This window comes from Eublepharis macularius, chromosome 7 (genome assembly GCF_028583425.1).
Source record: "Eublepharis macularius isolate TG4126 chromosome 7, MPM_Emac_v1.0, whole genome shotgun sequence".
Lineage (NCBI taxonomy): Eukaryota > Metazoa > Chordata > Lepidosauria > Squamata > Eublepharidae > Eublepharis > Eublepharis macularius.
The window spans coordinates 40,235,569-40,259,457 of NC_072796.1; the positions used below are offsets into that span (position 1 = coordinate 40,235,569).

At 43.9% G+C, this 23,889-nt stretch overlaps 1 protein-coding gene across 1 annotated transcript; it reads right to left on the reverse strand.

Annotated features, from left to right (window-relative positions):
• Window positions 1–2,556: 2,556 nt before the first annotated feature.
• Window positions 2,557–13,011, reverse strand: SMIM13 (small integral membrane protein 13). Its single transcript, XM_054985723.1, has 2 exons — window positions 12,369–13,011; window positions 2,557–3,452 (listed from the first exon to the last, which is right to left on the reverse strand). The coding sequence occupies exons 1-2, from the start codon at window positions 12,442–12,444 to the stop codon at window positions 3,259–3,261; spliced, it is 270 nt and encodes an 89-aa protein (XP_054841698.1). The 5' UTR covers window positions 12,445–13,011; the 3' UTR covers window positions 2,557–3,258.
• Between the last annotated feature and the right edge of the window lie 10,878 nt (window positions 13,012–23,889).

Sequence of the window (23,889 nt, forward strand, 5' to 3'; positions counted from 1 at the left end):
GTGGGTGAGCAGTAATACTTTTCATGAGCCAGTCATTGTGTCACACTAAATGCAAGAGATGTATGAAACTGCTTGGCTTTGTTAGCTGTCATCTTCTTACCCAGTTTGGCACCTGGGAAGCCAAATGACCTTCACATTTTCAATGCCCCAACTCAATGACCCTGCAGCCCTTTCCCTAGCTTTTGAACTCCATTTTAGAGTGGGCAGAGAGGAAAGAAAGAGCCACGATTCAGGAGAAAAGCAATAGTATTACATGCCATATCCTAACTATGGAAGGAAAGGAGAAGCCAGTAGCCCAAAACTAAGGAGGCATGCCTGGTTCTTCTCCTACTCTTTCAAGAACTCTGAACGACATCAATGTTTACTCCAGGTCTTTTAGAAGAGAAGGTTGGTGAATTTATGGTTAACTGCACAAGGTCACAATAAACCTTCCATGATGGTCAACCATTATTTGTTAAGTTTGGGAGCCAGTTGGGTGGGAGCCAGTTTGGTGTAGTGGTTAAGAGTGTGGGATTCTAATCTGGAGAGCCAGGTTTGACTCCGCACTCCTCCACTTGAAGCCAGCTGGGTGACCTTGGGCTAGTCACGGCTCTCTGGAGCTCTCTCAGCCCCACCCACCTCACAGGGTGTTTTGTTGTGGGGATAATAATGACATACTTTGTAAACCGCTCTGAGGGGGCATTAAGTTGTCCTGAAGGGCGGTATATAAATCGAATGTTATTATTATTTATTATTAAGTATGGTGAAAACTGAAAACACAGCACTGTATTAGATCTATAAAAGATGATATACTGCCTGATACAGAAACCATCTAATGTTGGACCAGTCATGTAATGCAAGAACATTGGGATATGAGGGTTATGGTATTGGCAGCTGCATTGCTAGCAATACCAAAATGGTGGTAGCAATATTACTCATGGAACCATGTTGGTTATTTTTCTACAATACCTACAACAGCAGATACCTGAACAAAGAACCAACCTAGTCAGAAAGGTCGCAAGCAAACAAGCTTCCCCAGAGTCCTTCATCCATATTACTTAATGTTACATCAAGGCTCCTGCACTAAAGAGGTCCACTTCAGTTTCCCCTCAGTCCTCATTAACCCAGTATCAAATCATTACGCCTCTTTGTTTTGAATGTTACCCTCACTACATTTAGGTTGTATTATAATTCCAAAATTTTCAACTCTGCCCTCAGAACTGGCTTGTGAGTTATTTCCTTCAGAGGAGACAATCAATAGTAGTTTTCTAACTGAGGGGATAATGTGGTACAACCAAGCTGCAACCTGTGCACACACAGTTTTATGAAAGCTCTTTTCACCTTTAAAAGTTATATTTTCCTTAAACAAAAACTTTTCTGCATAACTGATTAAGAAGAAAAAAAATATAGTGCACAGAAAAGGGATCAGCTCCTCAAAATTCAATCTGTGGAGTCTGATAGCAGAGAAAATCTTTCATCACACCAAAAAGAGTCTCAGGTTGCATAAAATGACTGACTTTCTTAAGTGGATGCCCATTCCATACAACATAAGGCAAACACTTATGAAAAGAACAGGGAAGGGGAAATGAACGAAATGAGGCTGATCAGTCTGAAAACACCTGGCATTATTTAATTTCAAGTCATTTCTTGCTACCACCATCTCCACCTGCAAGAATCCTGTCACAAAAATCTTACCAATATGACCCTATGGCTTTGATCAGCAAAATGTTCATATCGAAAGGCTACAAGCCACTGCACACATAAAACACAGCTACACGTCTATAAATGTAATGTGTAAAATTGTGCCATGTGTGAAACAGTGTGTTCCAACAGACATTAATTGGAACACTGTGTGTTCCAACAGACGTTAATTAAGACAGAGAACAACGAAGATAATTGAAAGGAACAGTTAGGGCAGCTGCTATAGATCCAAACACTAAAACTTCATGAAAAAATATGACCTACTTATGAAAGTGAATACTGTCTTCAGATCCCAAGACACGTTCCAGATGTTCCAAACGGTCCACAGATTTAAAAAAAGAACAAAAAATGGCTCTTCACCTGGATATAAGACTCAAAATTGCAGTTCAAGAGAGCAGGTCTAGAGCTCCCGTCATCACAAGGACTTGATTTTAGCTGCTATGAAGCATTAAGACACTTTGCTGTAGTGCTTTGTTGAGCAGACCCACAAGGAAGGGGAGTGAACTAGAAGAAAGCCACCATAACACGGCAAGATGCATCCTGAAGTTCAAGAAGCGAGGCATGATTTGTCCCAGTATCATTATTGTTGTTGAACTCTCCCCAGGTTAAAGTCAGTATCAGTGTCTTCCATTACAGTTTCCAAGCTAGTCTGAAGCTACTGTCATTAGTGCTTGATGTCTAGATCAAACACAAGTTCACAAGGCTAGTTCAGCTGATAAACTGCTAGTTCAGCTAGGAACACCGACTACAAAGGTACCAGTTTCACCAATTGGCAATAAAATGAGGCCATCCTCAAAGGTCCCCCCCAGAGCTTCGCCATATATCTGTAACTAGCTTCAATTAATTTTGGTGCAAACAATGCAAAAAGAAAATTCATTTTAAAGCCACCGAGTCACATGTTTAATGCCTTTTAAAATACCATTATATAATGGCCTGTAATAAATGTTCCCCTCCTCTCTAGTAGGGAAAACAAAAGGTGTTGATGGAATACACACACATGCAAAACCATAATGGTTTTTCAAAAAACCTGAAAGCTGTCATGCATTCAAACTAAATACCAACTCTTGGTACCCAGTTAAGTCAGTCATTATGTTAGCCTAAAACTGGTTTTCTTGTAGGAGGGTACCCCTTTTAAAAACCATTCTGCAATGAAGGATACCCTTTCATCTCAGGAAAAGGTTTGAAGAATACATATAATTCCATAAGAGCTTCTAAATGAATTACACTAAAGACTACCTGCAATAAGCTGCAGTCCTATAAAAGTAGACAATGACCGTTTCCATTTCAGAAGCGTAGCACATTTACATGGGTGCAAAACATTAGGCCTAGTAGCCATCAACAAACAGGTACAGTAGTTACCATCTCCACCCCGGGACACGTGGAACTGCCTTCTTCTAATAACTCATTAGTACACTTGGTTTTCTAATAAAATCTTTGTCTAAATCAGCATACAAATCATTCATTCCAAGAGTTCAGGAATTCATGATTTTTACTTCTTCATTCATTCTATCAGTGGAACAAACCCAAACAGCTTTAGTGTGCACCAGTCACTTGAGTATTGTCCCAATATTGTCCACCTTAAGTTGCTTCTTCTGCTGGTGCCTTTCGCTGCCGCGTTGATTTCTGCCTACTCCTCTGCAGAAGGGATGATGCATCCTGTTCACTTTCTGGCTCTGCAATTTCATTATCTCCCTGTTGGGATCCCGTGTCTCCTATCAGTTCCCGCAAGAACTTGAATTTGGATAAGAACAGCTGCCAGACCACATACCAACCTAGAGAAGGTTAAAACAAAAAAGTTATTTGTGAATATAAATCATATGTCCTACATCTACAACAATCCACTAGGAGAGATTGGCTGCTGTAAGACACATATACACACATACCGGTGGAGAAGTCCAAGGCCATCTGAAAGGAACAGTAAAGGGGGAAAGGCACTATTAGGTGGCTAACCTACCATTGCATGTTACTGGACAGAGAAAAAAGTGCGGATATAAACAGGACACAAGTAGCGGTAAAGCAGAAACTGGCTTAGCAGCAGATAGCAACACACGATTTTGAAGAGAAGGGACCTATCCAGAAAGGAATAGTTTATCCTACTGTCCAGTAGATAATCGAAAACCCACCAACCTTTCATGCTGCCAGAAACCTCCTCACCAGAGAAGGAAACAGTTCCTTAGGAAGCTACAAAGCAGCCTGCTCTCTAGTCAGTTTTATGGACCTTTACAGGAACTCCCAGATTAAGTGCTGCAGCAGACTGTCGTATTCTGAAAATTTTAACAGGGATTATAGTGTCCGATTGTTAGATGGCTCCCCTTCCTTCAGTCCTCTATCTCAAAAACACCGTCTTTTTCATGCGTTTCATATTCATGGCAGAAGAATATAGATTTTTTTCTTACATGCTCAAGTCAAATAGGTGGCTGCTCCCAACTAATTTCGCAAAAACAAACAGAATCCAATAAATAAGACAAGATGACATGGAGGTGTTTTTCAGGCAGCTGCAATAACCTTACGTGTAAGGGGCCATCAAGTTGCAGCCAATTTATGGTGACCCCTGCTGAAGTTTTCAACTGCAAGAGGCAAACAGAGGGGTTTGCCATTGCCTGTCTGCCTCTGTGGAACAATGCTGGACTTCCTCGGTGGTCTCCCTTTCAAGCACTAAGCAGGGTCTACCCTGCTTAGCTTCCAAGATCTGACAAGGTTGGGCTAGCCTAGGCTACCCAGGTCAGGGCACAATAACTTTTCACTGGTGAAACTAAGAGCCTAGCCCCATCACTGTTAACCACTTTTAAGACCAACTGATTTCAGTGACAGTTATTTAACAAATGTGCTCGGATCTCTCCCACTGAAATCACAGAGACTTGAAAGAGTTTTGCCTGAGATATACTGGACCTTAAAAATCAGTTTAAAATGTGTTCTTACTTTCCAGTTGAAAATAACATTTAATGCACTCTGTTGCTCAATTAGAAGGTGCTAGTTAGTACCAGGGCTTTTTTCCAGGGGGAACGCGGGGGAATGAAGTTCCAGCATCTCTTGAAAATATTCAGCAATAGTGCTTGAAAATAATATGATTTCAAAGAATCCTGTGTGTTTCTTCCTCCTTTCCCGCTTGAGAGTTCCACCACCTCTTTTCCCTGACCCTCCCCCCCTTGAATGGAACTATATTAAAATAATAACCAATTAAAATAACTGATTAAATCACAGCCTCTGAGCCAGTTGTATAAAACGAAGCATGAAAACCATCGCTCTAAAATTAATGTAAAATATGAATGAATCTACCCAGGCCATTTTTTAAATAAGAAAAACCTATTTCAGCAACATTTGTCAAAAAGGCCAGCCTAGCTGGAAGTAAAAATGTGCGCAGTTGAAAGCTAGTGGTTAAATCATTCAAATGCTTCAACACCTGCCAGCCAAACAATTCTGTTAATTTGTGTCGTTTTACACAATCCCTTCATCTGCCTGTTGCTGCATGAAAGATCCATGTAACAGATTGTTGTTTGGGGAAAGCAAATACCGTATCCGTACAAGATGCTAGCAAAACGTTCAAAGCTTTTTAATGATTTAATGGACAGATGAAAGTATCGCCCCCCAACTTACTGCAAGATTTAAGATCTAGCGTGTTATTTGTAATGGCAGAGTGAAAAGGCTTGCTCTTTTAAAAGAACAGGTGTGTTGTACTGCAGCTGCCAAAACCCTTCAGGGGCACAAACCACTGCTTCCTGTGAAAGGAGTTCTTGACAATGGGGAAAAAATACCTAACTTCAGCATACAAAGATGTATCAGTCATGGTAGAAGCCAAGAACTGAAGGCAGGATGTGATCAATGGGGGCGGGTGAAGGTAAAACAGACAGAGAAAGAAATGGAACTCTGTTTTTAGTCTGAGGCAACCTCAGTTCATTGCCTGGGGGCAACAGACAGACTGCTTTACGGGTTCCTGGCACAGCAGCAGCTCGAAGCCAGCTTGTATCAAGAACTTAAGAGGACAACAGCTAATGACAAAAATCCCCCAAACACATTGCACAACACCACATAGAACTAGAACCCTGACCCTATTTGAGCTTAATCTTACCCCTGGAAAAATGGGGCCGTTGTGAACAAATCAAGCGGGGCAAGAGCTTTTGCTAGACTCAAAATTGATTTCAGCATTGGGGGGTGGGGTAGAGAGGAGAGGTTTGCATTTTTGAACACTTTGCCATAAAAATAAATACACTGCTTATAGAAAAATGGCGTATTCAGTACCGTCGAGCTTTTCTTCCTGAAGCCAGTTCTGTATATGCATTTTTTAAAAAGACTGAGAACATTCAACTATTTGATTGCTCCAGTTTGCAACAGTGCCATTCAGGAAAAGCTTGAACCGTTTGATTCTGCTGATTGTATGGGTTAGGAATCTGAACTCAGCCCGGACTGGAATCAGTCAGCAGAAGACAAGAGAGCCAAGAACAAAACTCCCATTCTGCAGTCACTCCATTGGCTACCTATCAGCTATCGTGCTCAGTTCAACGTATTGGTTATCACATGCAAATCTCTTCACGGCCTTGGCCCAGCATACCTACAGGACCACCTCTCTCCTTACGTTCTTCCACGGCAGCTTCGCTTATCTGAACAGGGTCTCCTGCAGGTGCCAGGCTGCACATGGGCGAAATCAACAGCAGCCCGTACACAGGCTTTCTCTGTGATGGCCCCTACCCTGTGGAACCACCTTCCTGAGGAGGTCAGGAGAGCCCCCACTCTCCTAGCTTTCCACAAACGATGCAAAACCAAATTATTCAAAAAGGCTTTTGTATTGTAGGAAGGGGCTCTCAGATGCTTCGCTAATGAGTTAAGGACCACAGACTTTACTACTATGTTGCCTTACGTACTATCTGTTGTCTTAAATATGTGCTCCTATGAGCTACTTTTGCTCATATGGTCTAATGTCAGTCCTAGAATTGCTTATGTTCTGTTTCATTTCTTCAACTCAGTCTTGGATTCTTACTAATGCTATGTCTTTGTAAAATTGTATTTGCCTTATGGCATTGTTTATGGAAATGTCCTTGAAACTGACTGTACTAATCTCACACTGTGTAATCCGCCTTGAGTCTCAGTGAGAAAGGCAGACGATGACAGACAGACAGACAGACAGAATAAATTAGGGAGACCAAGTGCCACAGGGCCCAAATGTGATTGCGCCACAACCTTATCACAACTTAATTCTTGGACTACGTTGCTGAATGATGCAGACATGGGATGATTTATAGGTGGGCTTTGCAATGAACTAGCATCAAGCCCCAACCCCCATTTTTACATTTGCAAGAGTCACAGAAACAACTCTCATCCATTGAGCACATTGAAGAAAAGGCCACCTCTAGGGGGACTGTATGTGTCCTACAGCTAAAAATAATATAGTTTTGGACCACCTATCTAATTATAATAGTGGAGGACCGTATTAAGTAGCCAATTCAATTGTTTCACAATTCAGTGCACAGCAAAAACTGTAAGTTCACTGTTAGCTTTTTCATGAAATTAGTATACATCAGACCCTATGTGGCAATTCTCGATGAAGCAGAGCAAACAGGACTGGATTGTCACGCAATGGATTCAATGGGGTTTCTTGTGTATCACATTTCTATCCTCAAAGGAGTTCAGGAAGTACACAGAAGAATCACCCATCTTTCCACCCTTGAAATAACCCCTGTTTATTCATTTCTAGATCATCTTCTGATCTAGAAGAGTCCCTCAAGCGGCCAACTTTCTGAGGTGGATTAGGCTGACAGATAAAGACAGGCCCAAGTTCTCCCAGCAAAATATTACAACCCCTCAGGGCTGCCACAGAAAACAACACCCCACACCCCTTTCTCACGGTGTAGTAGTTAGAGAGTCTAAGATCTGGAAGAACCCGGTTTGAATCCTCATTCTGCCATGGAAGCTAGCTGGGTGACCTTGGGCCAGTCGCCCTCTCTCAGCCTAACCTACCTCACAGGGTTGTTGTGAGGATAAAGGAGAATGAAGAAAACTGCTTTGGGTCCCCATTGTGAAGAAAGGTGGGGTATAAATGAAGTACAAACTCCTTTCCACACTTTCACAAACACATTAAGTTGCTGGAGGACAGGAGGGGATGTTTTTAAGCTGTTCCTGCCAATATTAACTCTGGGGTGTGTCATTTTCATTCTTTCTGACCAGGAGGAATGTAAAGAAAACCCCCTACAATTTCCAGGACTCCCACCAACAGAAGAAGGCTTAAGCGCATTTCGAAGCCTTCATTGTAAAGAGCTGGTAAATTAAGGAAAGACTTTTGCTTTTACAAGTCCTCTTGGCTGATGGTCCTCCATCCCACATAACCCTTAGGTTTTGGGAACAGTGGGTAGGGCAAGAAAACGGGCAGGGAAAGGGGGTTGCAATAGTGGAGAAGCGCCCCATGGACCAGGCATATCCAAGCTTATTTTCTGAGAATTCTCCAAAGCAGTGAAAAGGCACAGAACTAACCCATTCTAAACTGAAATAAGCAAGTTTCTCTCACCATTCATGTCAAAATATTTATTAATGACAGCATGGAAACAAAATAAGATTACTGAATGCTGCAAGTCCATAGGTCTTGTCTAGTGATGAAATATTTCTCATTGCACCATATACGTGGGTATCAGAACACAAACACGTGGCCATGCAATCTTCCAGTTATTTTGCCAAACTGAATGTTTTGACATCATTAAGATGCATGCCTTCTTGTGAGCGTAGCAACAGCTGTACATGCTGAGAAATGGAGGGTGACGGGAAGGGGGAGGGTGTTTCTAGGCCACAAGAGCCCATTTGATCACCTCTGTGCTTTTCTGCACATGCAACAGATGAAAGGGGAGAAGTGGGGGTGGGAGATGTGGCAATAGTGAGCAAAGTGAGAACAGGTGTGTCCGGACACTATTCTCACCTGTTCCCCACCTTGCTTGCTGCTGCTCTCATAGCAGGGGGCATGTCCTTTGCACCCTCACATGAATGCGACCAGCTCTCTCACTTGTCAATATGTACTTTCCCACCCCTGATTAGCTGCCTCCACCCACCTCTTTGCCATCCTATGCAGATTCTTTTGTGAGTGTGTGAAATTCTTACAGTACAAGGAGGTCACGGTGGACTTACCATTGCATCCACAAGCCCACATTAATTTCGGAAAAGCTCCCATCACCCATATGAACAGGCAGAAGACATGAATGCTTTCAAACCCCAGGAAAACAGACCAAAGTTAAGCACTAAGAAGACTCCCACACCACAAGAGTGCTGGGAAGGGTGAAGGATGATTTTCTCAAAAGTTCAAAAAATAGGAGGACAGGCATATGTGGAAGTTTCTTAGAGCGGCGATTCCCAGCCTTTTGAGTATGGTGATCCGCAAGTCCAAATGTACTTGTTATGGTGACTCATCAACTTATTGTCGCATGAATTTTGGCCTTCGGGTCTTTGACAGCCATCACTTTTGTGCATTTTAAGCCTGCCTGTTTTATAACCTTTCCTTGAGGCATCCAAGGAAGAATTTACTTAAATCAATAAAACTGCAAAAGCCTATGACCCCGTTTCAGAAATGCTGGCTTAGAGCAGACTCTCTCAAAGTAGCTGAATAAGGCTCTTGCCTTTCAAAATTTCCTGTCCTCTGAAACAGTCTGCCATGAAAGCACTGCTCTTCACATTAACCTCTTACGTGGACGGCACACCATGCCAAGCAGCAAGCTCTGTTGCTCTATCCCAAAGGCAGGGGCCTAGTTGAAGCGAGATAGCGAAGCTGCACTCTGGATGCTGGACACAGAATAGTGATGTCATGAACTGGACCCACCTCAAGCAGCTCACACTCATGACTGCAGCTGTACCGCACAGTGCTGTTGCTCAGTGTACTTGAACTATGAGCCCGGCACTGGCTACAAGGATAGTGCCACTTCCTGATGAGCAGAAGCCATGGTGCCACCACCCCATTCCCCTTCGGATGGAGCCTTCTTTGAGGCCAGTAGAGTCATGTGTTAAAAAAATCAGATCTATTTACAACAAATGAAATGTTTCTGGCCAAGTATGACTTTTCACTCTCCAACGCCACCCCATACCCTGGCCTTTTTTTTGGCTGGCCAGCCAGCATATTCACAGGTAGGCATTGCATTCCCCCACCACAACCAGCTCTTGGGCCAAAAGTTGGCCTACCCAGTTCTAGGATATATGCAGGATGCCAGCCAGAGTTGTCAGTTTTGGCTTTTCCCCTTACGGACACACTTGATTCCTCCAGAGCTTGCACCACAGAAGAAGAAAAAAAAACTCTAAGAGAAAGCAAAATTGTCCAAAGGAAGCACGGCTTCGAATTCTTGTTATCTCCTTCAGGAGCCTCTGCTAAGCTTCAGAGGAAGCTCAAGGTTCCTAGGGATGGTGTTTGCAAAGCAACAGACTTGACTAGTACTGCTTAAACTTGGGTCCAGCAGATACTCCAGGGGGGACATGAACTGGGGTTGATAATCTGATTAGCATAGGAGGGGAGCAGGGATGCACTCCTTTTTTTTAAGAGTGGCAGCAGCCACGGCCTCCAACCTCTTGCAAGAGTCCTGGGTCTCATGAGATGCCTCTACAGGTTTTACCTAAGGCACTTGCCATATGCACTTTGAAAAAACGCTGGGTAGTGACTGCGGATGTGCTGCGGGCTAGACAAGCACCCGGTGGGAGAAGACAGGAGAAATAAGGAAGGGGTGGCAGTAAACCTCTTACCCCTCCAGCTCCGAAGCAAAAGAACGAAATGGTGCACAGGAGACCCAGCAAGAAAGGAGAGGGCTGCTGGGGGAGGGGGCGGATCCAGGAAAAGGTTAACATCAAAATAGGCTTCTTAGGCTGCTGAAGTTTTAAAAATTGCCTTTTATACTATCAAACCTGCTTTTACAATACGGAAAAACATCGGCACACTGAATAACCTCCTCCTAGAAATACGATCTTGTTTCAATGCATATATAGAGTATAAAATATTCATTCAGGCAAGGACTGACACTCAGCAAGGTCAACACGTGGGTTATGAATCTTGAACCTGCAGCAACAACACAGTCATTATTCCAAGGAAACACCATTGGGTCTACCCTCTCAAACCCCATAAGCAACTTTAACCCCCAATCCCAGGTGGCAAAACCCACTGGGCTGCAGCAGGGGGTGTCACAGTCCGCAGAGTCCCAAGGCAGGAAGAGGGGACTCCAACTTGTGACCCCAGCCGTGTCAAGGCCAGGGCTGTGAGCAGCACAGGGGCAGTCACCCCAAGCTGAACACCAGGAGGTGTGCCATAGTAAGGCATAAGCCAAGGATCAAAACCATGGAGGGATCCTCTCCACCTCTTAGTGACCTCGCCTTGCCTTCCTGCTGCTCCTTGCAGTGGATGCGGGGGGGGGGGGAGGCAGGCACCCTCCATCTCTCTTCATGAGCACTAGCGGCAAAAACGGGAGGTCCTAAGGGGCTCACGACCCAGCAAGCGAGGGTCCTCACCCACGTGCTGAGAAGCACACCACCACATCCTCAGATCTCAAGCAGGCCGTGCCGAAGGGAGTGGAAAGACGGAGGAAAATGATGTCAAGAACGGTGAAGACGTTATGACAGAGGCGTTCGTGGCAGTGTGCACACACATATCCCAATATACAGCCTGGTCAAACAGGATTTGCAGTGCTTAAAAAATAAGGAATTGACAAACCTGTTTGAGCAAGACAAAAGGAGACGAGCACATGGACTCTTGGGCAAGGACGGCCTCCCCAAAGAATGTTTTAACACTCCTAGAACCTGTCACCTGTCTTCAGCCCAACCCAAAAGATTACTTAAATAACCATGGGTCACTATTGGAGTTTATGAACAATACAGATTTTGCTTCCATTGATTTCTAGCACAGAATCAAGAAGGATAACACTCCTCCTCAGTAAAGGCAATGCTTGCCTGCTGTTTAAGGGAGGGAAACCGCTCCCTGAGCACCCGAATAGATTCTAACTGGCACACTCTCCACCACAACAGCGCTTCTTATCTGCTTCCTGTCCTTAGTCCTTTGAAAAGAAATCAAGATAAAAAACTGGAGGCATTGCATCAGCTCTTCTCCTTTCAGTTCTTCACATCCCATTTCCAGCAGAATTAAAATACGATCAACATGAAACATATGGAAGAGGCAGCATAATCTTCAAAGCCTTTTACACTGCCAGCATTAGCTTTTTGCATATGGAAAGTGAAAGCCAATTTGACAGCAATGTATTACTTATTAACTCTGCCTAAATAAGGAAAATGGGGAGTCCTAGAACTTTTTCTTCTCACCTGCGTGCTTGTAGTTGCATATCAATAACTGTTCACATTTTCATACCAGAGGAAAGGCAGGATTTAATCCTATCCCTCCCCCTGACTCCCTCATCCCACAAAACATATTCTCTATCCAAGGCCACCCCCCCAAGTAACTTTTAAAGCAACAGGTTTAAAACGTATCCATTGATGGATGTCTGCTCTGAGTATTCATCCCCAATATACCTCACGGTTCAGAAATCTGGCATGCATAAATGAACTGGGGCCTTAAAAAAGCTTCAAATGTGTTTGTTTGGTTTTTTTAAACTTCAAAAATAATAAAGGAGAACAGAGGTGGCGAAAGCTGGAGAGATCGCTGAGCCCTTTTTGCTAGAACGCAGGAGGGGAGGGCTTAATAAAAGCCAGAGACATGAGGACAAATACTTGGCCGTGGAGGTGGGCATACTACTCACCACAAAGCATGAAGAGCAGGACGCAAACCAACGTGGCCACGATCACCAGCAGGGTCAAGCCGATGCTTTGCCACATTTTCGCAGTTAGGAGCTGGGGCTCTTTCGGTCTTCAGCGTTGCCTTTAATTATCCGCAAAGAAAAGGAAGAGGAAAGCGACAGCAACATCCCTATCCGCCGCCGGGGAGCGAGAGGACTGATGAGAGAGGATTTTTAATGCAATAAAACAGATCGTTGCAACCGTCGAGGGAGAATTAGAGGGATTTCACAGAAAGCCAAGCATTGAGGCTTAGTTCCGGCGAACAATCAAGAGGCAAAGAGTTCCAATGGGAATGAGCTGGACTTCAAGGGTTAAAACATAAAAGGAGCGAGGAAAAAAGAAGAAAAATCAAGATCCTCCGCCCAGGGTTTGGAAGGGGGAACCAGCGAAAGGCAGCCTCCAGCAGGCAGCGGGACAGCAGCCCCGCACTAGCCCAGCCCAGCCCCGCGCCTGGGCACCGGCAGTTCCATAGCTCCCTGCATGGGAGGGGGAGAAGCTCCCCCTCCTCAAGCAACGAAGTGGTTTCTCCCCCTCCCTGACAACGCAGCCGCCAGAAAGAGCCGGCGGTGGGGGAGCGTAGCCTCCCCTCACCCGGACATGGCTTTGCTCGTCAGGCCGGCTGTGGCGAAGTTCATGCTGGGAAATGTAGTTTTAATATAGGAAAGGGTTCTAACTAGTGCTGGGAGAGGGCACAAGGGGAAACTTCAATTCCCGTCGTGCCCTGGAACAATCGGCCCAACCGCTGTGAGGTTGACAGGAGGGAGGAGAGTGTTTGTCACTGCTCTCAAATCAGTGCAGTAGTTCCCCAAATCACTTCAGAGGGCATTATCACCCTGGATACCTAGCCTTTTTAAAACGTTTCTCCTTCCGTTGCCCGAACTCGCAAATGTAGTACAGACCCCGAGTACAAAATATGATCAATCTAGGCTTTTTTCACGAGACATCTTTTAAAAAAACGTCAGAAATGAACGTCCAGATTGCATTAGCTTTTTTTCTGCATGGCTCCGGGAATGCTTTAAGCTTTGTCAGAAATGCGATAAATTAAGTCATAGATTTATTTGCCCAAGAACCATTTTTTTGCAAGCATCGGTGCCCTACGATCAGACCAAAGGACCACGTAATCTTCGAGCATTCTGTATCTCACAATGGACAAAAAACCAGTTTCCTTCAGAGAGCTCACAAACACGGAATGGAGGCTGCTCCTGCTCACCATCAACTGGTGTTGTGATATACTGCTTCTGAACGTGGAGGTTTTGTGAAGCCACCATGGCGAATAGCTGTTGATTGCTCCTTGAATTTGTTCAACCTCTTTCTAAGCTAGTGGGCATCATGCGAGAGGATGCCATAATTAGGAGTTGTGCAAAGAAGTATTTTTTGTGCCTCTCCTGGATCTACTGTCAATCCATTTAGTTGAGTGTATGATGGGAAAGGGAGAAAAAAATTCTGTCAACCTTCTTCACAAGAGGCATAATTTTATAAACTTCTATCATGCTCTATTTGTATTTTTTCTAAAGAAAAATGTCCACAAACACTTACCTTTTCTTATAAAGGAGATTTCCAAACCCTTGATTATTTTATTTCTTTTTTCTGCATCCAAATGAATGTCCCCTTCTGCAAATACATAGGCAACAATTACAGGAACACTGGCATATCTACTCTCTAAATATGCTGAAGCCATCGTTTACAATCACAGACAGGTAAATGCTTTTCTCAAAGTACAGACAGATCTGCAAATCAACTCCAAAGCAGTCTCCAAAGCCACTGTAATTCTGGGAGATCTCCAGGCCTCACATGGAGGTTGGCAACCCTGGTGGGAAGGAGAGAAGGAAACAGAGAAAGGTGAGGATATGGGGGTCACCAGGAGAAGGGGAAGAGGAAATACCAGGGAGAATGAGGTCCATTGTGCAAGTGGGCTTGACCTGGCAGCCAGCACTGCAGAACCCAGCTTGACTTTTCCCAGGGACAGGATGGATTTGGTAGGGAAGGTGGAAGAACTGAAGACTAAGTGTGGGGGAGAGATAAAGCTAGGTTGGCTGTTAGGTGGGAGGGAGAGAAGTGGAACCTAAGAAGGACAGGGCTTCAGGAGGGGCTGGAGCTCAGCAGCTTATAACGCTATAGAGTCCACCCTCCAAAGCAGCCATTTTCTCCAGAGGAACTGATCTCTGTTGCCTGGAGACCAGTTGTGTTACTCCAGGTGATCTGCAGCCACATTAGGATTGCCAGGTCCCCTTACCTTCCTGGTGGGAGGGGGGAACCTGGCATTTACCTTCACAATCTTCTTGTGTGTGCACGCTCCCAGTGGGCATGATGATGTCACTTATGGATACCGTACCCCCGGTGGGGGCGGAGGATCCCCGCTCCCACCCCTCACAACCTGCCCCCACTTACCTGGCCAGTGGGGGGGGGGGGTGGCGCACCTTTTGTATGCGCTCCCCTGCAGCGCTGCGTGCTCCCGTGCGCAGCAGCCACCTGGATTGGCCCAGTTTGGCCCGGATCGGGGCCGCTGCAGAGCGCAGATGCTCTCCTGCGCTCCACAGCAGCTCAAAACAGGCCCAATCCGCACCCAACGGATGTGTTTTTGGTGCTGTGGAGGGCAGGGTCCGATCCGCACCAAAACGGGCCTGAAAACGGGCTGTTCTGGCACGGATTGGGCCTGTTTTGGGCCGCTGCCCTCTGCAGCAGCCCCAATCCAAGCCCCTGCAGAGCGTGAGCGTGCTCCGGAGGGGGGGGGGGTTGCATCACATGATGATGTCACTTCCCAGAAGTGACATCATCATGCTTGTGGGCGCCCCGCACCCCACCCCCCACATAAAGGTGAGTGTCAGGCCCCAATCTCCCCGCCAGGAGGTTGAGGGGGCCTGGCAACCCTACTTATGGAAGTGATGTCATTGTGCCCAGTGGGAGTATGCCAGCTATGATGACATCACTTAAGGAAGTGACATCACTATGGCTGGCAGGAGCATGCTGGCCCAAGAGGGTTTTTGCCTCCCGGGCCCATTCCTCGGGCCTTATCCTCCTGCCAGCCAAGTGAGTGGTGGTGGACAGAGGCTGGAAGCAGGGGATGTGGGGACCTGGCAGCCCTAACCACTACCTGTAGGTTGGCAACCCTAGGTGTAACTTTGCTTAGGATGGGACTACTAGACTACAATCATAAAAACACTGTTCTCTGAGTAGGCCTGCTTGTGCTCAGTGTCTTGGTTACCTAGTTATAGTTTGATTATGGCTTTGGGTTTCCAGCTGGCCTGGAAAAAATGTTCTGTCCCTTTAAAACAGGTTTAATAAGGTAAATAACATCTGATTAAGCCTTTATTAAGGAGGCAGGGCATTTTTTTCTCCATGCCAGTTGGCAACCCTATCATATCTTTATGCTAAGTTTTATTGGATTGCACTGGTGTTTGTTTTAGTTGATTTCCCATGCAATCCCAAGCAGAGTTATTGCATCTAAGCTCATTGATTTCAATGATCTTAGACTGGAGTAACTCTTCTTAGGATTTGCACTGTTTATGTACTTCATAATTGTGAAACTGTTCATTGCCCCTTTCTTTGCTAAAAGTTGGAATAGAAAACAAGCAAATAAGTATTGAATCTAGTTGCCCGCAGGGTTACAGTTTTGCAGAACAGTGGGGGCATCAGTCTCATTAAACAGGAGTATGCTGTGTAGTAGTGTCACTCATTCCTCCTTGGTCCAGCTGTGATTCAGCCTGCAGAACAGGAGGTCATTTAAGGCCAGCAACAACCTTGCCTCTAATTAATAATTTCCCCACTATCTTGTCATTCTCCTACCGGCCCTGTGTTTGTTTTATATGTAATGTGGCGGCAGGGTCACACAAACTGTCTGTGACCTCAAGTTCTTTATTTGCAGCTTGGATTCAGTAGCAAAGCACTTGGGCCACTTTAAAAAAAGGGGAAGAAAAGTTTAAAAGTGTACAAGGCCCGTAATTACAAAGCAGACAGATCATAATGCCCTCTTTGCATTACTCCCTGGAGTTGTTGTGCCCGCTTATGAGTGTTAGTCTCATTGAACTCAGGTGGACGTACTTCTAGGTTAACCCATTTGAGCTAGACCTAAAATATACCAACAGGGTAACCTGTAGAAGTTCTATGAAACTGCCCCTGAGTTAAGCTTATTATACGTTCACCTATGAACAAGAAACAATCTTGGAAGGCATTTGCCTTCATCCAACTCAATGATACTGTGAATAATGCCCAGGGTGATACGCTGAGAATTCCAGCCGGTGAGGAGAAGGCAAAAGAAAATGCTGCATCTTTCCTCTGTAGCCAAGTCAAAATTCATGTGCCAGGACAGAGGGAAATACTAGAGATGATCAGGAGCAAAAAGTGACTTCATAGCCCTCAATATAGTTTATGAAAAACATGTATAATTAAGGTATTTTTTTTAAAAAAAAAGACATTAGAAACAGTGTCCCCAAGAAACATCAGCAAAAACAGAACCATTACTTCATCTAAGTAATGACAATCAAGGAGAAAAATATTAAAGGGCTAGAGTAGAATAGGGTGTAGTTTGGTAGCCTCTTATACTTCAGTGACTTTGCTGAAACCATCGTGACCTCTTTCCCCCATATCTATGGGGCCTCTGTCTCCACACCTCACTCTCTTTCTCTTCGTTTTTGTCTTTTCTCCTATTGTGCTATTTTATTTTAATGTGTGCTGTGTTTTTTCTCTGTTCAGTTTTCCTTTTGCAGAGGGATGCAAAAGGAATCTGCAGATCTCAGTCTGAGACTATTGAGGTGGAGAACATCAGCCATGGGTGTCCTGGAGTTGCTTGTGACCTGGTGTCTCTCTACACAAGACGCCTTAGAGTCTCTCTACACGATACTTCTTACACGAGGATGTTCAAGTGAATGGAGATGCCATGTTAGCTGGGAGGCGTATTTTAAAAGCCAAAGGCTCTGTCAATTTCCCCTCTCCACAGGAGGGTAGTTTGAAAAGATAGAGCCTGATTGCTCCTCAAAGGTTTGTTAATTTCATCTAATTAACAAACCCTCTGAGAAGCATCTCTGCCTGCGGTCTTTTTAAACTGCCCTCCTGTAGAAAGGGGCAATTGACAGAGCCTTCCATTCTCATAGCGGCACACTCCCAGAAAGCTGGTGGCTTCTTCGCGGGATATGCACTGAAAAACCACCTTGCATCCGTTTTAAACAAAAATTGCACGAAGAAGCCACCAGTGTTCTGGGAGTGTGCCGCTATTTTAAGGACATGAAGAAATGGCCTATGTGTCCCGGCTAACATTGTGTCTTCCTTCACTTGAGTGTCCTTGTGTAAGAAGTATCGTGTAGAGAGACTCTTTCACAGGGATGCTCAAGTGAAAGCTCTTACACTTGTTCTCCCATTGTGGATACATGTGCACTACTAGGGAGACAGAGTACACTTGAACATAAGACCACACAGAAAGTAAGTCACTTGAGTGTCCCTGTGTAAAATGTCTTATGGAGAGAGACTCTTAGAAAAACATAGAAGGCTTAGCTTAGTTGAGCTTTAGCTTGTTCACTAGATGGGCAGGAGAAAATAGAGGAGTAGGGTTTGCCATTCGCTGCACTAGAACCATTTTCAAATTCAAATTTATTACCGTCAATTGACCAGCAATAACAATAAAAGGAAAGGATCACAAATACAAACCACAATTCCTATCTACACAAGAGATCTAGTCAAAACTATATTCATACCCTGCAGATAATATATCCTAAAAAATACAGCTATCTTCAGTCTCTCCTTTTGTTAAAAACTTCTGCTTGTTTATAGCCAAAAAGCAATGTTTTGCTACTGCTGAGGTTACAATCTTCTTAGTGTCTTCCAGCAAATATTTCAGCAGCACAGTATCTGCAAATTTCAAATAATTATCCAAAGGTTTAAAATTGGAGAGTAATGGATATATTAACTGCTGCCTCTCTCCGGAATACAACTTACAATGTAAAAGAATATGATCAACAGTTTCAACTTCCTTCTCTAAGCATATACAACATCTTTGATGGATAGGCCTGCGAAGAAACCTTCCCAGCAATACATAAGAAGGGAAGCCATCAAAACGTGCTCTAGAAAAGGCCCACCTATACTTTTGATGCGTGATGTTGTAGAGATATGGGGCTGCTGCAAATCCGGACTACGATTTTAAACTACTATACATGCTAGCTAACAGTTCTCCATCAGTTTGAACCTCTATATCAACCAAACATTGTTGAATCATAGATTTGGCTTTACTTAAACTCATTTCGAAAAGGTTTTCCGGGGATAACCCGATTGTTCTCAATTTATCCATTATTCTAATAGAGCAATCAGGATATGGAGAGGAAGCTAGAAATAAAGGGATCAATCCTGTAGGCTTTAGGTGGATTCTTAACCAATAACAGATTGCAGCTGTCCAGATATTCAGTTCTACTCTTGGTATCCCTGCCTCTTGTCTTGGGGCCACATTAGCTGTGCATTTTGGTACATTGAACAGTGCCCTGAGAAATTTAGATTGTACTCTCTCTAGCTCCATGTAATTATTATTGCTACTTAAAGGTGTTTTAAAGGTGTATTGCTACTTATTGCTGTTTAAAGTTCTTGCAAGAAATTAAAGATTCTGAGAAATATCAGATCCTTATTCACAGGTAAGTCTCTGTTTTCTCCTGTTTTTCTGTAGCACTGTCTCTGCCTGTTATCTAGTCTAAAGAAACCATTTGCATCTTTCCTTCCTTGCAGAAGCTGCCTATTGCTGGGAAGGGGCAAAGCTGCTTTTATCCAATTGATTTCAATGGGCTTAGACCAGAGTAACTCTGCTTAGGATTGCACTGTAAGTCTCCTTCTGAATCCCATCTATCTGCCCGCTGGCACAAGCAAAACATTGCACTGGTTACCTTTCTGGCAGCTGCATTCTCAAAGAATGAAATAGTTTGTGCAAACAGGGCCCTTGTTTGTTTAGAATTAGAAAGATCTCCCAAAGTCATTAAGAGGCTGAAAGAATGGGCAGAAGCACATAAGCATCTCTCTCTCATTCTCTCTCTCTCTCTTTTTGAAGAGTAACATCAACAAACTCTTCTGATTAGATTTAATTATTTATTTAAACATTTTGTGTTGTTTTTCTCCTGAAAGAGACCCAAAACAATTTACAGAAGATAACATAGTCCGCTAGCAGGATCTTCCCTAATTCTTCCCCTGACACGTTTCTCACTTTCTTCCCTCTTCCTCCTCGTTGTCTTTTGGAAAAGAATAAATATGTTATGGTAACTGTTTAGTCTACAGAGTCTGTTCACATTGGATTTTTTTTACATTCTGTCTGAATGCAAACCTGTTTTTGTCCAGTAGAGGGTGCCCAAATATAAAATGTTACATATAAAACCCTCATTCTTTCTGTATAAAATCATCTCCTGCTAATATAAAGCCATTTAAATTGTAAGACGAATTAATTCAGAATATTCTTCTGGAGAAGTCCCACTAAGTGAAGAAAGTATTTCAGGGTGTGCGGTTAATGGGTTACATGGTATAGCTAGGATCTGCTATGGAACCCTGGGCTGATTGTACATGCTCAGCCATACCTTCCTCACAAGCCGGGGTCATTTTGTAGAAAAAGAGCTGGAGGGACTCATTAGCATATGCCACACCCCTTGCCATCACCGGAAATGTGTCATTAGCATAACTGATTTGCGTATGCCACACCCCCTGACATCACCTATCCTGGCTGTTTTGGACCCAATCCTGGCCATTCAGGGCCGAAATTGGGCCCAAAATGACAAAAGAGGGCTGAAAATGGACAAAAAAGGGCCCAAAATGGTTGGGACTGGGCCTCTGCTGAGCAGGAGAGTGATCCACCACCCATCAGAGGCCCAATCCAGGCCGAAACGGGCCCATAATGGCCGAGAGTCAAGTGGGCGGGGCCACCTGACATGTGACCTCTTTGGGGAACTACTGGAACTGCGTTCCCCTTTCCCTTCCCTGAAAGCTCCATGGCCTTTCCTGTTTTCCTTCCTTCCCTCCTTCCCACCCACCTGCCAACCTACTTTTACTCCCCCCTCCCCCGTCTTCAGCTTTCCTTCCTTCCCTCCTCCTGGCAGTCTCTACCTGGGAAAACTGCAGCCAGCCACCAGGCTAGGGACCTGGTGGGGAACCCACAAGGATTTGTGGAAGGGACACCTCATTCCCCACCTATCCCTTTCCCCACACTGTTTTCGCTTTCCCTCTCCCTGGCAACTCCCATATCTTGATCTTTCTTGCTTCCTTTTCTCCTTCCCACCCACCTACCTATCTACCTTTTATTGGCTGCTCCATCTTCAGCAATAATTATTATTTCATTTATACACTGCTAGGGTTGCCAGCTCCTGGTTGGAAAAGTCCTGGAGATTTGTGGGGTGGAGCTTGGAGACGGTGGGTTATAGTGCTATAGAGTCCACCCTCCAAAGCAGCCATTCTCTCCAGGAAAACTGATCTCTATGGCCTGGAGATCAGTTGTAAATCTGGGAGCTCTCTAGCCACCACATCGAGGTTGGCAACCCTATAATTTCTACACAACAGGAAACCTAAACAGCTTACATCATTCTGCTTTCCTCCGTTTTATCCTCACAACAACCCTGTGAGGTAATTTAGCCTAATTGTGTATAACGGGCCCAGTGAGCTTTCATAGCAGAGTGTAACTGGTCACACAGTGAGCTTTCATAGCAGAGTGGTGATTTGAACTTGGGTCTCCCAGATTCTAGTTTGAAATTTTAATCTCCACACAACACTGGATTCATGGAGTGGCTGCTTTGAATACTAAACAGCAGCTGGGCCTGGGTGAGTCATACAAGTCACAGATGGTTGCTGGTGAGCCTGGCCCCAATGAGTCCTTCAAGGGTCCCTAGAAAAGTCCCTGCCCCTCTCCCTGCCTTTTACTGACAATACCCAAGGCTTGAAGGCTAGCAATATTGTTGTGGTTGCCTAGCAATGGCCGTAGAGAGTATTCATTTCTTAAAACTACAATCACTGCTTCTATTATTTGGGCAGGGCTTAACCCCCAATGTATCTTTTTTTGTTTAGATTTCAGATTTTTCTGTAAACCTGGGATGTTTTTCAGGCTTGTAAGAAGATGTGTCTTGTCTGTTCATGGCTCCAGTCTCTGAATTTAAGCATCCACAGATTTGGCCATGTTGAGAATTAGATATATTAATAGAGTTCTGAAGAAGAATCAAAGATAAATCCCAGCCAATGAAGCTATTATATTTGCATTAGGAGCCAATGTCAAAGCGACTCTGAAGTGGCTGTTAATTTATTTAACTGGTTTGTAATGCAAAATTTAAACCCATATTGCTCAGAAATGATACACATTTACATTAAACATCTCTTCTGTTTCTCTTTCATATGAACAAAAGTCAACCATACAGAGAAAACCAAACTTACAGTGCAATCCTAAATAGCATAATGGACTTTGAAGGATTTATCTCTGTTTAGTGTTGCACTGTCACTAACAGAAATTAAGCTGGAAGACTTTCAGCTGGGCAATTTTGCATTTTGGGTTAAAAATGAAGTGCACAGAAGGGAATGTGGGTTTTCTTAAAGCCAGCAATGCTAAGGGCAGTGGTGTAGTGAAAGTCACCTTCTCTGTGTGGTGACATACCATACATATTATCTCAACCATATGTGCTTGCTCATCTCCATTGGTAACCACTTCCACTTATTGCGCCTGTGCATCAGTTTTCTGCCTTCAGTCTGTCAATTTGCCTGAGCCACACCTCTCCTCATGTTTTAGACCATATCATTATTTGTGAGGGCCTACTATATCTGTAGTGATTATGATGCATTAGTAACCACAACAAATGGTCTCAAAATGGGCTGCTTTTTCATTATTTCATTTTGAGAATGTTCAAAAGCAATCCTCTTAGTGTCTTGCCTCCTTTTAGCTGAAAACTCTTTTGCCTTCCGTATTAAGACTTGAACGTGCACTAAAAGCATGTATATGGCGATACAAATTTGGTGCAGAAAGCCTGGAAATCTAATCCATACAAGTAATAATATGTACTGTTTATGAGATGTATGTTTTATGTTCGCACTAGATGTAATATTTATAACACATACCTATTATTTACAATATGTACTCTTTATAATATGCTGTTTATGGTGTGTACTGTCAATAACATATCATTTGTATAGGCCAGTTCATGCAGTAGGTAAGGAAAGCAACAGCTAAGTCAGAAAAATGAAAAGACCGGGATCCAACAAGGTATGTACCTTTGGGATTTCTTTCAGCTTTCCTAACTGTGGACTTTGCTAATCAAGTGTTTGCAAATGTGAAGTCTGTTCAAGTTATTTATTAAATATAGGATCTCTGCCTTAAACACGGCACATTTCATACATTTCCTTGGAAGCTGCTGACTCAAAAGAATTGGGAGTTTCATAACTATCCTTTCCCTATGTACTTTAATCTTCATGGAAATAAGCAGCCCCACTGCTGTTATGAAAAAAATAGATTGAGAAGGTCAGGGGAAAGTCCAACACAAGATAAATAAATACCTGCCACTGAGGTTGCGGGGACCTGGGCTGGAGTTTGTGTGGAGCTGTCCAATACTGAAATGAATGGAGTCCCCCATTTTTGCTGAGAATTCCAGTACGCACGCTAGGGCTTTGGACCTGGAATTATTTTTCATGATGAATTGTGACCCACATTTTTGCATAACTTGAATTTCAAGGCAAATGTGAAGGTTTCTGCCAGGGTGAAACATCAGAGGAATCTTGAACAGAGGAAAAAGAATATCAGCTGAGAGCATTTCTAGGAGATGAACATTGTACAGTGTTGTTGAAATTCTTTTTTGCTTTGCAGCCTCAACTTGTGGGGAGCATCTCACCGCCCACTATTTCCTCTATCCCTTCTCTGAAAGCCCTCATAGCTCTCCTCCTTTTCTGTTATCCTTCCCATCCTCCAGTATCTCGTCCTCTTCAGTTTTCCATCCTTCCTCTGCCCCAGCAGCCTCTTCTCAGGAAAAATATGGCCCAGTTGCATGGTGCTGATTTTTGGGCTATGCCCAGTTGCATGGTAGGAAGCCTACAAGGACTTGTGGAGGAGGGCTCCTTTTCTCTGTATCCCCTTCCCTCCACTATTTCCTCTTCCTGGCAGCTCCCATATCCTCACCTTTCCCTGCCTCTTTCTCTTCTCCCCCTACCACCACTCTTAGATAAAACCCTGGCTCAAATTAAGCATACCTGTCATACATTAGCTGTAGCCAATATCTTTTATTGAGGTTTGCTATTATGTTTTAAAGTGTGCAATTGTTACGCTCACACAGTTATAATATTCAGTTTTTCATAAAGAAAGTCCCCTAGCAGGTTTTACTCAGGTACAGCAATAATAGTAAGGTGAGACAGAATAACATTGTATGTCCTGGGTCCAGCCATTCTTGTTATGTAGACTGTAGCCTTGGACCTTGCATTGCTGTTGTGTACTCAGGTTTATCTGGCACAGGTGACCTTTATCTTTTATATTCAAAGAAAAGGGCAGAAATCCTAGAATGCATGTGGCCAGTA

What these genes read in the sequence shown, in the direction of transcription:
- SMIM13 (XM_054985723.1), bottom strand. Translation starts at nt 12,444, where the DNA reads ATGTGGCAAAGCATCGGCTTGACCCTGCTGGTGATCGTGGCCACGTTG. An exon ending in CCTGCTCTTCATGCTTTGTG is followed by an intron (nt 3,453 to 12,368) that starts GTGAGTAGTATG and finishes AACCTTCTCTAG; the next exon opens with GTTGGTATGTGGTCTGGCAG.